This window comes from Triticum urartu, chromosome 6, assembly GCF_003073215.2.
Source record: "Triticum urartu cultivar G1812 chromosome 6, Tu2.1, whole genome shotgun sequence".
Lineage (NCBI taxonomy): Eukaryota > Viridiplantae > Streptophyta > Magnoliopsida > Poales > Poaceae > Triticum > Triticum urartu.
Genome location: NC_053027.1, coordinates 13357009 through 13373534, shown reverse-complemented (window position 1 = coordinate 13373534; position 16526 = coordinate 13357009). Strand labels below are relative to the sequence as shown.

The following is a 16526-nucleotide window of genomic DNA, read 5'->3' as shown; positions in this document are numbered from 1 at the left end:
AGACCGTCCATGAGATGCACCGAAAAAACATGAGTGGAGTCGTATTCAAAATCGACTTTGAAAAAGCCTATGACAAGGTCAAATGGCCTTTCCTCCAACAGGCCCTAAGGATGAAAGGTTTCTCTAATAAATGGCGTCAGTGGATCCATAATTTTGTAACTGGAGGTAGTGTGGCCATCAAAGTCAATGATGACGTAGGCCATTACTTTCAAACAAAAAAAGGACTACGACAGGGTGACTCCATGTCCCTAATGTTATTTAACATTGTCGCTGACATGTTGGCTATTCTGATTGAGCGCGCCAAGCAGGACGGCCAGATTGCAGGAGTAGTGCCACACCTTGTGGATGGTGGCCTCTCTATTCTGCAATATGCCGATGACACAATTCTCTTTATGGAACATGACCTAGATAAGGCTCGAAACCTGAAACTCTTATTGTCAGCATTTGAGCAAATGTCGGGTCTTAAAATTAATTTCCATAAAAGTGAACTTTTCTGCTTTGGAGAAGCTGTTGAGGCGGCGGCCGATTATGCTGACCTGTTCGGTTGCACACATGGCCAATTCCCGATTAAATATCTGGGAATACCGATTCATTATCGGCGTCTCACCATTGCGGAGTGGAAGCATGTAGAGGAGCGGCTAGAGAAACGTTTGAGCAGTTGGAAAGGCAAATTGCTCTCAGTTGGAGGACGGCTGGTTTTGATTAACTCTGTCCTCACAAATATGGTTCTTTATATGCTCTCTTTCTTCCAACTCCCAAAAGGGGTCCTGCAAAGACTGGACTATTTTAGATCCAGATTCTTTTGGCAAGGAGATGGTGAAAAGAAAAAATACAGGTTGGCCAAATGGAGTGTGGTTTGTAGGCCAAAAGACCAAGGTGGCCTTGGAATTCATGACCTGGAAGTCAAGAATGAGGCCCTACTTAGTAAGTGGTTGTTTAAACTTCTTACCGAGGATGGTGTTTGGCAAACCATGCTGCGCAACAAGTATCTAGGTCAAAAGGCAGTGTCTCAGGCATATTGGAAACCTAGTGACTCGCACTTTTGGGCTGGCCTAATGGCAGCAAAGAAACATCTCTTTCGCTTTGGGTCTTTCGCGATAAAGGACGGGTCGGAGATTCGTTTTTGGGAAGACATCTGGCTAGGCAATGCCAGTCTCCGAGAACAATATCCAGCCTTGTACAACATTGCTCGCGATAAGAATAAAACTATTGCGCAGGTGCTCAGTTCATTCCCGCCCAATATTTCTTTTAGGCGGGATTTGATTGGCCCCCGTCTTACGTCATGGCATAATCTTTTATCCTGTCTGGATTTGATCAATTTGACACAAGGTCGGGATGTGTTTCGCTGGAACCTTACTACATCGGGGTCTTTCACAGTAGACTCTATGTATCGTGCGCTCACGCATTCTGAGGTACCAGTGAGTAATAACAAGAAAATCTGGAAGTCAAAGATTCCACTAAAAGTTAAAATCTTCATGTGGTATCTTCGTAGGGGAGTTGTTCTAACCAAAGACAACCTCGCACGGTGCAACTGGCCAGGGAGTAAGATGTGTTGTTTTTGCACTCATGAAGAGACAATCAAACACCTCTTTTTCCAATGCAAGTTTGCACGTTCTACGTGGTCAGTCATCCAAATAGCGTCAAATTTGTATCCGCCCACAAGTGTCGCCAATATTTTTGGTCATTGGTTGGATGGTATTTCAAATAGGTTGAAAACGCTAATAAGGGTGGGAGCGTATGCCTTACTATGGTCGCTTTGGCTATGTAGAAATGATTTGGTTTTCAATAACAAAAATGCTTCTCCTTTGCAGGTTATTTTCCGTTGTACGCACTCGCTTCGTACGTGGTCTACGCTACAACGAGTGGAGTACCAACCGCTGTTCAAGGCGGTGTGTATGCGGTTGGAGTAGGTGGCTACGGAGGTTTTTACCCAACATGGGTGGCAACATAATCTTCGGATCGGTCCACCACCCCTTTCGACATAGGCATAGTGTCGGTTTATATGACTCTACTGTCGCCCATTTGTCGTTTTTTTTTCCTTTCTTTTTATCAGACTTTAGGTGATTGGCTGTGTGCATCTTAATTATGCAGAGGCCGGGTGTTACTCATAATGCTTTGTATCTTCTTGATGCTACTTTTTGAGATAATAAAAACGCCCTTTATCGGAAAAAAAAAACAGTAGTCCTCAAGAAATAAAGGAGAAGGAGGTGAGCCGGCAGTAACGCCCACCACCACCGACGGGAAGGAGGCCCGGGAAGGATAAAGGTCGGACGGCGCCGCCGCGCAGCTGGCAACCGATAAAGGAGCAGCGCACATGTGGAGGAGGCAGCTGGAGCGGTTCTGGTAGGCCGGGGAAGAGCGGCGGCTGAGGAGAAGAGGTAACCGATCTGAACGCGGAAGGAGGAGCGACGCATTTTTTTTTACAGATGTGTGCGTACGGTCTGTTCTTTTTCGGATGACTTGAGCCAAGCCCATTTACCCAAGTTTATGACATACGTCTGAATTTGGTACCGGAGCAGCGGCCCACTAAAGTGCAGCGCTCGGTGCTCTGCGGAAAAAGCCCAGGCGGAATTGGAACGGCATCTAACGGCCGAGAACTCCCACCAGAGTAGATCCAATGGTTAAAAACGTTAATAGTATGAGAAGGCTTGATTAGTGCTCAGTTTTAATGTATTTAAATTTGGCATTTAAAGGTGCCAAATATAGACAAATCTATATGCAGCGCGCACCCACCATTTTAGCATTTTGTTTTTTCTGAGAAGCTCATCCTGTTTTGGGGAAGCTTCCAAAAACATCTAGGACCGTTTAAGGGATGGTTTTCTCTGGTTTTTATAGGACGGTTTTGTTCTTTTTTGTGTGTTCCTTTTTTCTTGTTTTACTTTCTTTAATTCCTAAAGGTTTTTCATCAAATTAGCGAACTTTTTTCAGATTCATGAAGATTTTTCAAATTCGCAAACATTTTTCAAATCCGCAAGTTTTTTCAAATTTGTGAACAATTTTCAAATTGATGATTTTTTCAATTTGTGAAAAAAAATCAAATTCACAATTTTTTGAATTTATGAACTTTTCAAATTCACAAAATTTGCAAATTTGCAAACATTTTCAAAATGCATGAAATTTTTTCAAATTCATGATCTTTTGAATATTCGTGAACCTTTTTCAAATTTCTAACTTTTTAAACATTCATGAACTTTTAGATCCGTGAAGTTTTTTCACTTATACAAACTTTTTCAGGTTCACATTTTAAAAAATCATGAACTTTTTTTAAACTGGTGGACTTTTTAAAAATATGAACATTTTCTAATTTAAACCGGCAGATGGTTCTTATAGTGAACAACGGGGTAGAAGAAGAGAAAACCGAGAAAAAAACAAGGGATTGACAGAAAAAACAGGCGAGTGAGCGTTGGGTCGTGACTCGTGAGGGGACTTGTGGGTGCTACAGAGAGTTTAGTTGGCACTGATTAAGAGGTCTCTGCTGCCTACCACGCACATAGTAGCATTCTTCGGAAAATGAGGCCCACAAGAAAGTGCAGTTTGAACGCCGCAAAGTACGTGTTCTGGAAAAAAATGTACATGTTCTGGGATAGGGCGATTCGAACCCCATCTTAGCTGCACCCACCGATGAATAATAAATTTAAAATAATAATAAATAATTCATATTTTTAAAATTTATTTCTAATTTGAATTTATCTATTCATCGGGTGCAACTGAGCTTGGGCAAATGTGAATTTCTGCGCAATGCTACACCTACGAAAAACATGCTACGGAATTTACGTATAGGCTTAGGTGGAAGGTTTTGGTTGGATAAAATCAAGGAAAGGGGCCCCACCCTGTTGAATTCAGGGGGCGGTGGAGAGATTGACGTAGAACGTTACGTAGGAACTTTCGTAAGTTTAGCATTTTCGGTCTTCTCCGTTTCCGTTCTGTGCTCTTGGGAGTTGGGAGTACGTACGTCAGTAGTAGTCGCAGCGCTGCTTGTTTCGGAAGGAAAGCACCCAATGGCCGACACTGTATTTTAAAAAGCTATAGCTTGGCGTTGAGCTCTACGTACGTAGTACGGTAGTAGCTATGATCACGATGATCCCATTTTGTCGAACCGTTTTACATGTTCCTTGGCACTGCTGTCGGTGCATGCAATCACCCTAGAAAAGACTCGATTGTTTCTTTGGTATACCTTTAAGTTCTGAGTTAACCTTTCTGTCTAGCACACACATAGAGAAAGATGTGAAGTTGTAGTACTCCCTCCAGTCCTTTTTAGTTTGCATATAAGATTTGGCTGGAGTCAATCCTCATAAAGTTTGACCAACTTTATAGAAAAAAGTACCAACATTCACGATCTGAAATCAATACCACTAGATGTGTCATGACTTAAAGTTTAATATTATATAACTTTAGCATGGTAGATGTTGATATTTTTTTATATAAATACGGTTAAACTTTGTGAAATTTGACTCTAGAAAATTCTAATATGCAAAGTAAAAAGGACCGAAGGGAGTACTAAAGCTGCATTAATTAATTTGGATCAAAGGGAGTGCCTAGATTTCCTACGTGCAATAGATTATTACGTTCTTCAGTAAAGAAGCTTGGGTGTCCCGTTTGAAAATCCAGGTTTACTTCAGACTTTCAGCTTCTTGAATCAGGCACTCACAGCATTGACATCCGTGCGAAGAGGTTAAGAAGAACTAGTAAGAGCAGTTAGAGAGCAAGCATCAGCTCATCAAATCTTCTGCTTCAGGTACAACTGAAGCTGTTTGTCAAGTAAGGTACGCAAGCAAGTTTCCTCCGGAAGAGACAGGGTGCCGGGTGAGCTGGCAAAGAAAGTCAGCAGTTAATCGAAAATTTAGGTTGAATTAGCATTTCATTGGAGTATGCTTGATATAAAAATAATTTACATGGAAAACCCTTCTATTCAAATTTAAAAATATATTTTATATTATTAAAATAGTTTAAAATATATAAATAAAAATGTGTACAAATTATTGTCTTATCCGCATTAGACAAACTGAAGTAAAAATAATTTGAAACTTTAGTACCTAAGTATAAATACTAAGAAAAAGGAAGGATTCATTTGCAGCAATAGATGTCTTTCACATACAACTTGGAAAAGGTGATTTCCTTTTTGACTGGCAGTTCCCAAAAATATATACTTCAATGTAAAAAAGCCTTGTGGTTAGATTTTATTTTTTAATTTTAATTCTTGTTGCACCTATTAGAGAGACTAGAAGAATTATGGAAATGTTCAAACGGAAGATTAAAGGCTAAATGAATCCCAATTTGTTGAACATTATTTATGAGACCCTCTTCTACTACTAGGTTTGATCTTGTAGTCATTAATGAAAAAACAATAGTTATACAAACGAGTGGCGTGAACCATCCCCAACAGTCCAATCATTCTTTTCTTTAGACTATTCTAAGCCATTAAGAACATCACAGCGAATATGATCGAAACCTAACTAGCTAACTTCTAGCTAGAATGCATCATATCGGGAACACTGCGGCTTATTTGATTCACGGTATAGGAAAAAAATGGAGGAACTGAAAAAAGAAACGTAGCAATGGGACATGAGTACATGTATGAAACAGACGATTAAAAAAAGGAACTCTGGAAAATTAGGACGCTTAATTTGCAGGAAAAGAGATACCACAAGAATGGTAAAGATGTCCATTATCAGCTCAAAACTCCGTTTTTGCTGCAATTATTTGCTTGACTCGAGTGCACAAGAATTCCAAAAATGACGACTGGGTGGATTTTCTTTCATTAATTCCTGTACTTCTCCACTGGAGATAAGACAGAAGGGAAAAAAATAACATCTAGTTTTCAGTCTATCTATTCTCGTGAATCAAAGGGGTGAATACTAGTGTTGCAGGAAAAATTCATACTCCAAATCAATGAAGATCACATGTGATCCGTCCGTACCAGTTCATCAGTGATTCCTTCCTCCCAAATCTGCCCAATACCTGCACACATATATGGACCGACAAAGCTATGGTCTAGCTAGAAAGATAGGTCACTGTTCTGTTATGCGCTTTTGGGAGTAGTAGCTTTGCTCGTTCCGGCAGGAAAGCATCCAATGCCCGGCATTCTATGTTCTATATCTATCTATGTGCACCTTTGGGTTCAAAGAGAAGAAAGCTATGGTTGATAAGACAAAAGAAAAGACTGTCTTAATAAGGAAAAAAAGCTACGTACACACATGTACATATGTGGACCGCGAGCAAGCTAGATAGATCACAGTTCTGTTCTGTGCGGTGGGTCATACAAATATTTCCTCAGCAAACAAACCGAGCTGCATCTTCTGGTCCTCTTAGAAATACGAAATGATCTCCACGTGCACAAGTATCTCTCACGCATACTCATCGATTGCAATCCATGCATGCATCCAGTGCAGTATCCTCCTCTTGATGAAATATATGAGAAGGCAGTTCAGAATGGGGATGCCAGTCTGATGTGTCTCCTTGATTTCGCCAAACCAACCTAAATCCTTTGACGTGTAGACGCTTGCCGTATTTACAGCAGGGGCCACGATTTTGTCGGCACGGTGAACAGACACTGCCTCGACAGAAAGAACTTGCCACAAGTAACTTTGCCCGTCTAGCAAGCAAAGGGAGAGGAAGCGAGTTCTAGCAAAGAAAAAGCAAGGAGAGAGGGAGAGAGATAGAGAGTTCTATTTTCTTCCAGTACAACGTGGATAGACTAGGGGTGGACACAAAGTTCTCAGCTCGTGAGCTTAATGAGTGCTCAATAGCCAATAGCTAGCTTCTAAATGAATTAAGCAAATCATTGGTTTTAGCTCGCTAAGCTTAACGAGTTTTCAAAGCAACACACCACATATTCTTATCTTAAGTTACACCATCTAATCAACCCAACCCAGCCCATAGGAGTTCAATGTATGGTTTGTTCCAAAATCTAACAATTAATTTTGTGGCCAAATTGTTGAAAAATTTGGATTCCTGCTAGATATTTGCGGTTGTGCCGTTAAGTGTTAACTAGCGCTCATGGGTGCTCACCAACTTAACAAGCTTCAGGCGACTGTGAGCAAGGTTTTCACTTGTTAAGCTTACCAAACATAGAGAGCACGAGCTTAATGTGCTGAGTAGGAGGGATTTTGCTTGTTGAGAAGGTAGTCTTATGTTGATCATCCCTGTCATCTAGTGTAGAGCTGAAAATAAAAAACATGTTCTACGTTAGTATATGACTAAGAGATGACATCTAGGATAAGGAACGGAAAATTTGTTTTAAGAGATCATCTCTTAGTTCCCTCGTTCCCTCCCTCCATCCATCCATCCATCCTATACGTGGCATCATCACTAAAACGAAAGAAGACCAATATATCATCCCATTGTATGTGCACTCCTAATGAAGACTCCACATGCTCCAGAGGGCCCAGCGGCATTCAGCCTTTACCTATTTCTCTCTCAATCTTTGCCTCCTTTGCTCCGTTGCCTATTTAAGAGAGGAGAAGGATGATGAGTTAAACCACAAACCAAAGAAACCTCCACTAAACCCACAAGGAAGGTGGAGCACAAGACGAGATTGGAGTAACCAGGTATAGATCAATCCGACCACTCCCTCGTTCCCTCTCCCTGCTATTGTGATGTTCACCATTCTGACATAAATTTTTTAAACTATTATGACAGTGATAGAGATTATGGCTTCACCATTTTGTGGCATCTCCACATGCGGACTCAATGCCGCCTCTCCTACCGGATTCTCCTCCAAGAGGACGCTTTCCCTGGTTTCGCCCACATTTGTTTCACTTGCCCAGGAAATCAGGCCTAGGAGAAGGTGCAATTTCAGAGTAAATGCCGCAAAGGAACTGTATTTCAACAAGGATGGGTTGGCTATGAGGAAGCTGCAGGTGAGTTGTACAATCTAATCACCCTCAGTTAAATAATAATACTATATATCGTCTATGTCGTTCTGTCTTTTTGGTTTTAGATGCAAATTTCTGATTGCATATTTCCTTATCAGAATGGAGTGAATAAGCTGGCAAACCTGGTTGGAGTTACTCTTGGTCCAAAAGGACGGAATGTTGTCCTTGAGAATAAGTACGGGCCACCTAGAATTGTTAATGATGGTGTTACGGTAGCGAAAGAGGTACGTGTCATTACGGTTTACTCATACCATGCAATCCTAATATAAGTTGAATCCGTGCTATGAACTTTTGTCGTTGTTGGCTATCGACCAGGTTGAGCTCGAAGACCCTGTAGAAAATATTGGAGCTAAATTGGTTAGGCAAGCTGCTGCTAAGACAAATGACTTGGCTGGTGATGGCACAACCACATCGGTCATCCTTGCTCAAGGGATGATCACCGAGGGTGTTAAGGTACACCAATACAAACGTCTTGTGTCTTGTCTTTTATAGCATAATTATTTTATATATTCGATTCGGTAAATAATGTTAGATTTGCTTACTTTCTCCAGATTGTAGGTGCTGGTGCTAATCCAGTACAGATTGCCCGTGGTATCGAGAAAACAGCCAAAGCACTAGTCTATGAGCTCCAGAAGATGTCCAAGGAGGTTTAGATTTGCTAATCTATTGTTCAGTTCCAGAAATACATTCATTCTGAATTCTATATCACATTTCCTCTATCAATCTATGATAAATACTCGGCCGATCTTGTAATGCAACAAGAAAATGCATCGGATTATAGTAACTTCTGCTCCCTATGCTAATTATTAACGGAGCAGATGACTCACCCCTAGGCCCTAACTACCATTCATGAGTATTAACCCATTGTTATCATTTTCAGGAGCCCTAATCCTCATTTGAATCTCATATATTAATTTTCAACGGGAGTACCCTCTATTTGAAATTCAAATTTGCCAATTTGCATTAAATACTGCAGGTTAAAGATAGCGAACTTGTCGATGTTGCTGCTGTAAGTGCTGGAAATGATTATGCAATTGGCAACATGATAGCTGACGCTGTGAGCAAGGTTGGGCGACATGGGGTAGTCACGCTCGAAGAAGGAAAGAGTTCTGAAAACAGCCTCTATGTGGTCGAAGGGATGCGATTCGACCGCGGCTATATTTCTCCCTACTTTGTGACCGACGGTGAAAGAATGACAGTGGAGTATAACAATTGCAAGGTCTGTCACACATTGTCTTGGCAGTTCGTCTACTTATTTCAGTTAGCACAATCTCCATGAGTTATGTAATCTTAAGCTGATATATTTATAATATTGCTCAGCTCCTTCTTGTGGACAAGAAAATTAACAGCGCCAAAGATCTTATCACTATTCTAGAGGACGCTATTACGAGTGGATATCCAGTTTTAATAATTGCAGAGGACATTGAGCAGGAAGCCCTTGCAGCCCTCGTGCTCAACAGGCTTAGAGGCTCACTACAGATTGCTGCTATAAGAGCCCCTGGTTTCGGGGAGCGCAGGAGTCAATACCTCGATGACATCGCCACTCTGACAGGAGGTGGGTTTGATGTTTGGTGTGATACGATGCATCCCGTTGTGATATTTGTTCAGTTATAACAGTCAATCTTCATGTAGGCACTGTCATCAGAGACGAATTTGGAGTACCCCTGCATAAAGCAGACAAAACTGTCCTAGGAACTGCTGCCAAGGTTGTAATTACTAAAGATTCAACAACAATAATTGGAGATGGTACTACACAAGAGGAAGTAATCAAAAGGGTGACACAAATCAAGAACCAGATTGAGGTCAGTATATTGTGAACTTATTGGATGCTCCATATTTCCAGCATATATAGTTCAATTAGCTTGTCCCGCGCAAGTGTGTGTCTCACTTAAGTGTGGATGAAAATACCCTGACTAAAATTTCGTTCCGAAACTTTTTTTTTCAGGCTACTGAACACGAATATGAAAAAGAAAAGCTAAAAGAGAGGATAGCCAAATTATATGGTGGTGTTGCTATCATTCAGGTACAGCCGATGTTCATGCTGAGATATCTATTGATATACTAGGCAACAATTCCAGAAATACACTCAGTAGTGCACTTTTTAGGTTGCATTAGAAGAAATAATAGCTATGACATAATACATCTTGGTTTGTAGGTAGGAGCACAGACTGAAACCGAGCTAAAGGAAAAGAAACTGAGGGTCGAAGATGCGCTGAATGCAACAAAGGTAATGTTTTCTCCTGGTTAAATTCCAATTGGTTTTTAGGATTTGTGTACCTTTGATATCATTCAGAGGGCCTTCTAGTGCATTCTAGAATTGTGTTGATTTTAGTTTTACAACAAAACCTATATGTACTCATTTCTTTGTTAATTGACTACCTTTCTTTGTGGGCAGGCGGCTGTTGAGGAAGGTATTGTCGTTGGTGGTGGTTGTACCCTCATAAGACTTGCATCAAAAGTTGATGCTATTAAACAAACCCTTGAGAATGATGAACAGAAGGTATGAAAAAGTTAATGGGATCCTCTTTCGCAAGGTTTCAGTAACAGAATTCTGTATTTAGTTCAAGGCGTTGTTTTCTTCCCTCGCACTGAACTAATCACCTCTTCGTATTTTCAAGGTTGGGGCTGAAATTGTGAGGAAGTCCTTAAGTTATCCACTTAAACTGATTGCAAAAAATGCTGGCATTAATGGCAGCGTAGTTATTGAGAAGGTTTGGAACTCAAATTTGTTTTCAAATATGAATTTGATATTCAAAAACTTGAGCATAACCAATTTGGAGCATTCAGGTCCTTGCCATTGACAACTCCAGCTATGGTTACAATGCCGCTACAGGAAAGTACGAGGATTTGATGGCTGCTGGTATTATTGATCCAACCAAGGTATGTGCTTGCAGAAGCAATGTTCTCTTTGACCACGTCATATAACCGATGCTCTCATATGAGGATGCTATGGTACACTTTTTTCAAGATAATGTACCTGAAAAATCCTAGAGTCCATTATGTTTTGTCGGGAAATGGCGATTGGGTGTTTATCCTAACTGACATATAATTGCATTTGTAACTATGCTGAAACAATAAGCATGGAACCCATAAACTTTGAAGGGGTGACCAGTTTGATGAGACCTTTCTAAGGGGGATTCTATGTACCTCCTTATTTGCATCCAACTATTTTCTTTATCCTCCTTTCTGTGCATAAGCATCAAGCTCAAACAAAAATTAACTGGATTTTGCATAAACAGGTGGTGAGGTGTTGCTTGGAGCATGCTGCATCGGTGGCGAAAACTTTCATCACCTCTGACGCTGTTGTCGTCGACATAAGGGCGCCTAAGTGTGCACCTGTTGTGAACCCGATGTGCGGTTCAGGTATACAGAGACAATCTGCTCATCATCGTCTGCTATTTCTTACTCAGGAATCAATATGGTCTTTCTAACTTGTTTTAATTTTTTGTACAGGTTATGGATTCTAATTTAGGACAAGTGCTATGCATTCCTGTGCCTCGGCAGCATGCTATATCAGAGGCAGAACTACTGTGTTATGTTTTGAGAAATAAATTTATTACTTGTTATGGCGAGTCAAAGCCGCAATCAATAGTTTATTTTATAGTCCTAAAAGTGAATGATGAGAGTTGCATGGAATATTGTAGCTACATAATATTCACAGTTGTTCCTTCCGAGCATTTGTTCCTTAACTGAGCGTAGGCTTGTGGTAATGATGATGTTCCATGTATGGATTAATTCGATACACTCTTCGCATGAAAGGTTTCGCAATACTCGCAGTTGTTCGTTTGTGCATTTGTTCCTTAACTGAGCGTAGGCTTGTGGTAATGATGATGTTTCATATCTGGATTCGGTAGACTCTTTGCATGGAAGGTTTCGCGCCACAGTGGTGCGACTTGATTGCTAGGTTCCTCATAAGCGGTAACATGGCGAATTGGTGATTAAAGTCAATGATGATATTGGTCGTTGCTTTCAGACTAGGAAGGGTCTGAGGCAGTGCGATCCAATGTCTCCCATCATTTTCAACCTTGTCGCTAACATGTTAGCTATCCTCATTGCACACAGGCTAATAGAGATGGGCAACTTAGTAGACTTACGCATCTCCTAGATGGTGGTATAACCATTCTTCAGTGTGTCGATGACACTTTTCTATTCATGGAACCCGACATGAAGAAAGCAGCGAATGTGAAACTCGTTTTATGCATTTTGAGCAACCTTTTGGTCTAAATTTTTTTTTTTCATAAAAGTGAGATATTTTGCTTCGGTCAGGCTAAGGAGGTTGAGGACAAATATAAGGAGTTATTTGGGTGCAAGTCATGATTTTTCCCATTCCGTTACCTTGGTACCCCTGTTAATTTCTGGAAATTCTCAAATAAGAAGTGAAAAAAGGATAGAAGACATCAAAGCAGTGCTCACCAGCCTACCAATGTTTTGTCCTTTGAAATACCTAATGGGGTGAACAGATTCGACTATTACAGATTTCGTTTTCTCTGGCTACGTGATGAACATAAGAAGAAATATCGATTAACCAAGTGAGGCATTATTTGCAGACCAAAGACCATGGTGATCTCGAGTGGATCTGGAATCCAAAATAAATGTTTGTCAACAAATGGTTGTTCAACCTTATAAATGAAAATTTAGTCTGGCAGGAGTTGCTCAACAAATATCTGCATTCAGAAAGTGTCTCAAGTGACAATAAAACCAACAAATTCACCATTCTCGAAGGGTCTATTAAAAGTCAAGGAAGACTTTTTCTTAGTAAGGGCTCATACTTAGTTGCTGATGGACGAGCACTAGGTTAGCCAACAGTGCCCTTCTCTGTATAACATTGTGCAATGGAAACATGATACTTCTCATCAGACTCTTATCAGGTGATAAGGGAACTGATTGGTTACACATGGTCCAGTCGCTTGTTGATGTTAGTTTGTTTCAGGAGACGGATGCTTTCCAGCGGCAACTTCATACTTCCGGGATGTTTTTGTTGAAGTCCATGTATGCGGACATGGTAAATGACAATCATGTTTTCCATAGAAAATTCATTTCAAAGTTGAAAGTCCCGCTAAGGGTTAAGATATTCTTTTGGGCCTGTGTAGAGGAGTGGTCTTAACTAAGGATAATTTAGTGACACGTAATGGGAATGGTAGCACAAAATATTGTAAAAAAAAGTTAATATGACATCTGATTTATGGCCAAAGAGCAAAAATGAAAACAAGGACGAAGAATGTTTTCAATACTCTTGACTAATATATCAATGCAGAATAAGTCTAAGTCTATTCTCAAGCCACAATATTCAGAGCTCTCTGAAACTTGACAGTTACCTGGGTGCACAGAGTGCCGACGCATCTTTCTTCAGCGAACTGCACAATGACGATGAGAAGCAATGCTCATTTCGGAAAACTGGTTCGTGTTTATGTTCAGAAGGATCATTTAGAAGATTGTACAATCTTAACGGCTACTGATGACACCGTTTTCAGTGGTCGCAGCGAACGACATCAGGTGACCCGTATGAGCATAACCACCATGACAAACATGCAGGTCATCAGAAAAATGAGCAACCACTGGAAGCAGGTTGTCTTGGAGGCCAGCGAGTAGACCTCAGAGGCTCGCGCCGTTGCGCTGCCGGTGCTCGCCAAGCTATGCTCCATGGCTCTCTCAGTGGAATCAAGGATCTGCATCAGTAGTACCCAGCAAGTGAGCTTTCTCAGTAAACATCCACAAAAAGGGAGCTGAGGGAACTTCATCAACAGAAGAAACAACTCACAAGGCAACAGAAAAACCTACCTTCTCTGTATCTTGTACGGATTGGTTCACTACAAGGCTACTTTTCTTCAGCTGACGTGCTAAGTCAACCATTTCGTCTATCAGACTGTCTTGCAGGTCCCTGTGCAGTTAGAAATCCAACACAGTAAGAGGATATCCACCAAGTATAAATGCTTAGGTCTTAAAACATCACAAGAACATGTAATGATCGAACATAGCATTGATTATACCTACACTTTTCATGACAGCAAGGTGAGTCAATGAACAAATCAGTAAACTGGTTACTCATGCAGATAAAAGATGATGAGGGCACTAAGCCAGATTCTCGGGTCCACAAGAAACTTTGCCAAAAAAGGGGTTGCATACCTATGCTTCTCAATGTTAGCCTGAGCTTCTGCATCCAATTTAATAGGCCCTCCAGTCTCTCTTTCTTTTCTATCATGACTGCTTGTACCAGCTTCCACCTGAGCCCTACTTATTTGCATCCATTAGTTCATTAGCTGTAACTGTAAGAAAAAGAAACAAATAAAAAAGGGGCAAGATTTTACTTACGTTGATCTCCTTCGCAATCCTGCTGACAAGGATATTGGACTCTCAGCCTTTTCTCTTTCACAAGAGCTTTCTTCTTTGATCTCATCAACTGGATTTTCATTTTCTTTCTGCATCCAAAAGATAGTAATGGAGGTGTATCTAGAAGCTAGACTGTATGAGTAATGCTGGCATGTACTGATCTGAGAAACCAGTTTAAACAGAGAGTGGGGACAGCATAAATATGAATCAAAGTGATAAAAAAAATACCACTGAAGCAGCCAGTGTGGCAGCTAGTGCTTCAATCTTTTCTGAATACTCACTGAGCTTAGTTTTTGAAACCCTGAATCAAGAAAATACTCATGAATAAACATGGTCTCGTCATGGGGAAATATACATAAACAGCAAAAGCTAACTTTGCTATCCTCCGGAGATTAATATGACCAGACATTCTCATCATCAAAATGCAGAGCACTGAATGGAAGGTCATAAAAACATACTACACCATGATCAGGACCACCAATACCTGCTGAATCATTTAAATGGGGCTCACCATACTACACCAAATGCAGAGGGGCCAAAACAGATTTCAGATTTAAGCAAATCTATTCTGGCTTCTAATAGTAATATCAAACAATCAGAGAAGTGCTACAGAACAGTCAGACACTCAGACCAGCAATGGTGAGAGACTACATACAAGATTGTGGGGAAATTGAGTTCATTCACTATTAAGGATCTTTCCAAGAGGATATGAGCATACAAGGTGTGAGCAATGGTCAGGTCAACTGTAGGAAGCAAGAAAAGAAACAGTTAAACTAGTAGAACATTTGTATGAAACTTGATGCAAAGTTCTTCAGATACGCATCGGCAACAGACTCACAGTATCCTGCACATCTGAATCCAACCACTGATTTAACCAAGAAATCTGATGAATGTAACAAGCTAGTTCAGTCAGTAAATCACCGAGCATGACCTCTCACTGTAAAATGGAATCGGCGCCGCGGGTGGGATCTGTCGTATTCGGCGGCTCGGAGACGAGAAGATGCCCGCCAAAGCACCACCACGAGACTGCACCGAATCGGACGCGCCCGTGCTCCCCCTGCTCTCGTCCGTCCAGATTGAATTGGTGGCGGAAGGAGGAGCGGTTGGGGAACGATGCGGGTGGGGAGTGCGAGGCGGATGAGGCCAGATCCACGGCGGAGAGGCGCCGGCCAGCTAGCCCGGCGGACGCAGGCTCTACAGGGGGCAGGCCGGCACGGCGGCGCACCACCGACGAGCCTCGGCGGTGAAGAGTTTCTTTGGGAGATTGGATCATTTGCCACACTTTATTTAGGGAGTTGATGATTTGCCCTGCTTTAGTTAGAGTTAGATCATTTGCCCCATTTTCCTTCAATCTTTTGATCATTTGCCCCAGTTTCTGTTTTAATGAATTCTTAATTAGTTTAAGTCAGAAAATGGATGTGGAATGGCCTTTATGCCCCTATGACAGTAGTCACCTTGGTCACCGGAATCGTCGTTCAGGCCATCACTGATCTGCCTCTTGCTCCAGCTCGAGATTACGCTGCGCCCGTCTCCACCTCCAGCTCCAGCTCGAGGTCAGCACCGCCGCTGCTCCCGTACACTCCAGCAGCAACTCTGTTGGAATTAACCACGCGTCCATGTCCGGCTTGGACGTGAAGCTAGCTGCTACGTACATCCTATGTATCCCCTTGTAACCAAATACGGAGTATCAGATCAGACAAATAAGATAACTGGATCGGTGTTCTGTGTTTTCGCGTGAGTGTTCTGTCCGTTCCTCCGCCGGCGGGTCGCATACGTACGTGAGCTACGTGAGTAGCCTCCAAGAAAATCCATCCACCTGCCTAGCTGCTTCAAAGCCAGCTTCTACATGACTTGCCCTGCCTATCAAATGCATCGGTTGAGTCAGCTTTGCATGTAGTGTTTGCCGGAGAGTACACGGCGAGTCGCCGTGTCGGGAACAGCGCCCCTGGTTGCAGCTTGCACCCCGGCCCCCTCCTCTGCTTCCAGCGTACGAGGAGAAGAGAAAACATGACGAACAGTGGTCATAGTTCGACCAGGTAGAGGGGCATAAAGGTCATTCCGCATCAACTTTCTAAATTAAACAAATCAAGAATTCTTTAAAACAGAAATTAGGGCAAATGATCACAAGATTAAAGAAAAATGGGGCAAATGATCTAACTCTAATTAAAGCAGGGCAAATCATCAACTCCCAAAATAAAGTGTGGCAAATGATCCAATCTCCCGAGTTTCTTTTACTCCTAGGTTGTTTTCTTTTTCCAATAAAAAACTCTTATTATTTTCCGTATAGATAATTCATCGGAGGTAAAGTTGTTCTGTAACTCACTT

At 41.5% G+C, this 16526-nt stretch overlaps 2 protein-coding genes across 3 annotated transcripts; one reads left to right on the top strand and one right to left on the bottom strand.

Moving 5' to 3' along the window:
- The first annotated feature begins 7396 nt into the window (after nucleotides 1-7396).
- LOC125516732 (ruBisCO large subunit-binding protein subunit beta, chloroplastic-like) lies at nucleotides 7397-11616 on the top strand. Its single transcript, XM_048682061.1, has 15 exons — nucleotides 7397-7547; nucleotides 7639-7859; nucleotides 7973-8098; nucleotides 8190-8327; nucleotides 8426-8521; nucleotides 8851-9093; nucleotides 9195-9429; nucleotides 9507-9676; nucleotides 9820-9897; nucleotides 10030-10101; nucleotides 10270-10374; nucleotides 10493-10585; nucleotides 10662-10754; nucleotides 11114-11237; nucleotides 11328-11616. The coding sequence occupies exons 2-15, from the start codon at nucleotides 7650-7652 to the stop codon at nucleotides 11339-11341; spliced, it is 1797 nt and encodes a 598-aa protein (XP_048538018.1). The 5' UTR covers nucleotides 7397-7547; nucleotides 7639-7649; the 3' UTR covers nucleotides 11342-11616.
- A 1437-nt stretch (nucleotides 11617-13053) lies between these two features.
- Nucleotides 13054-15369, bottom strand: LOC125513884. 2 transcript variants are annotated; one of them, XM_048679097.1, is made up of 6 exons: nucleotides 15133-15369; nucleotides 14430-14502; nucleotides 14184-14290; nucleotides 13998-14105; nucleotides 13653-13752; nucleotides 13054-13540 (listed from the first exon to the last, which is right to left on the bottom strand). In XM_048679097.1, exons 5-6 carry the CDS (start codon nucleotides 13722-13724, stop codon nucleotides 13364-13366), a joined length of 249 nt encoding a protein of 82 aa, XP_048535054.1. In that variant the 5' UTR covers nucleotides 13725-13752; nucleotides 13998-14105; nucleotides 14184-14290; nucleotides 14430-14502; nucleotides 15133-15369; the 3' UTR covers nucleotides 13054-13363. The 2 variants fall into 2 exon arrangements, with proteins under 2 accessions (XP_048535054.1, XP_048535053.1); XM_048679096.1 differs by lacking the exons at nucleotides 14184-14290; nucleotides 14430-14502; nucleotides 15133-15369 and having other exon boundaries at nucleotides 13998-14116.
- Between the last annotated feature and the right edge of the window lie 1157 nt (nucleotides 15370-16526).

Coding starts and splice junctions, on each gene's coding strand:
- LOC125516732 (XM_048682061.1), top strand. CDS start 7,650: ATGGCTTCACCATTTTGTGGCATCTCCACATGCGGACTCAATGCCGCC. Junction 9,430..9,506: donor CATCGCCACTCTGACAGGAG/GTGGGTTTGATG, acceptor ATCTTCATGTAG/GCACTGTCATCAGAGACGAA. Junction 10,586..10,661: donor GCAGCGTAGTTATTGAGAAG/GTTTGGAACTCA, acceptor TGGAGCATTCAG/GTCCTTGCCATTGACAACTC.
- LOC125513884 (XM_048679096.1), bottom strand. CDS start 14,116: ATGCAAATAAGTAGGGCTCAGGTGGAAGCTGGTACAAGCAGTCATGAT. Junction 13,753..13,997: donor GCTAACATTGAGAAGCATAG/GTATGCAACCCC, acceptor CTAACTGCACAG/GGACCTGCAAGACAGTCTGA. Junction 13,541..13,652: donor CCGTACAAGATACAGAGAAG/GTAGGTTTTTCT, acceptor CTACTGATGCAG/ATCCTTGATTCCACTGAGAG.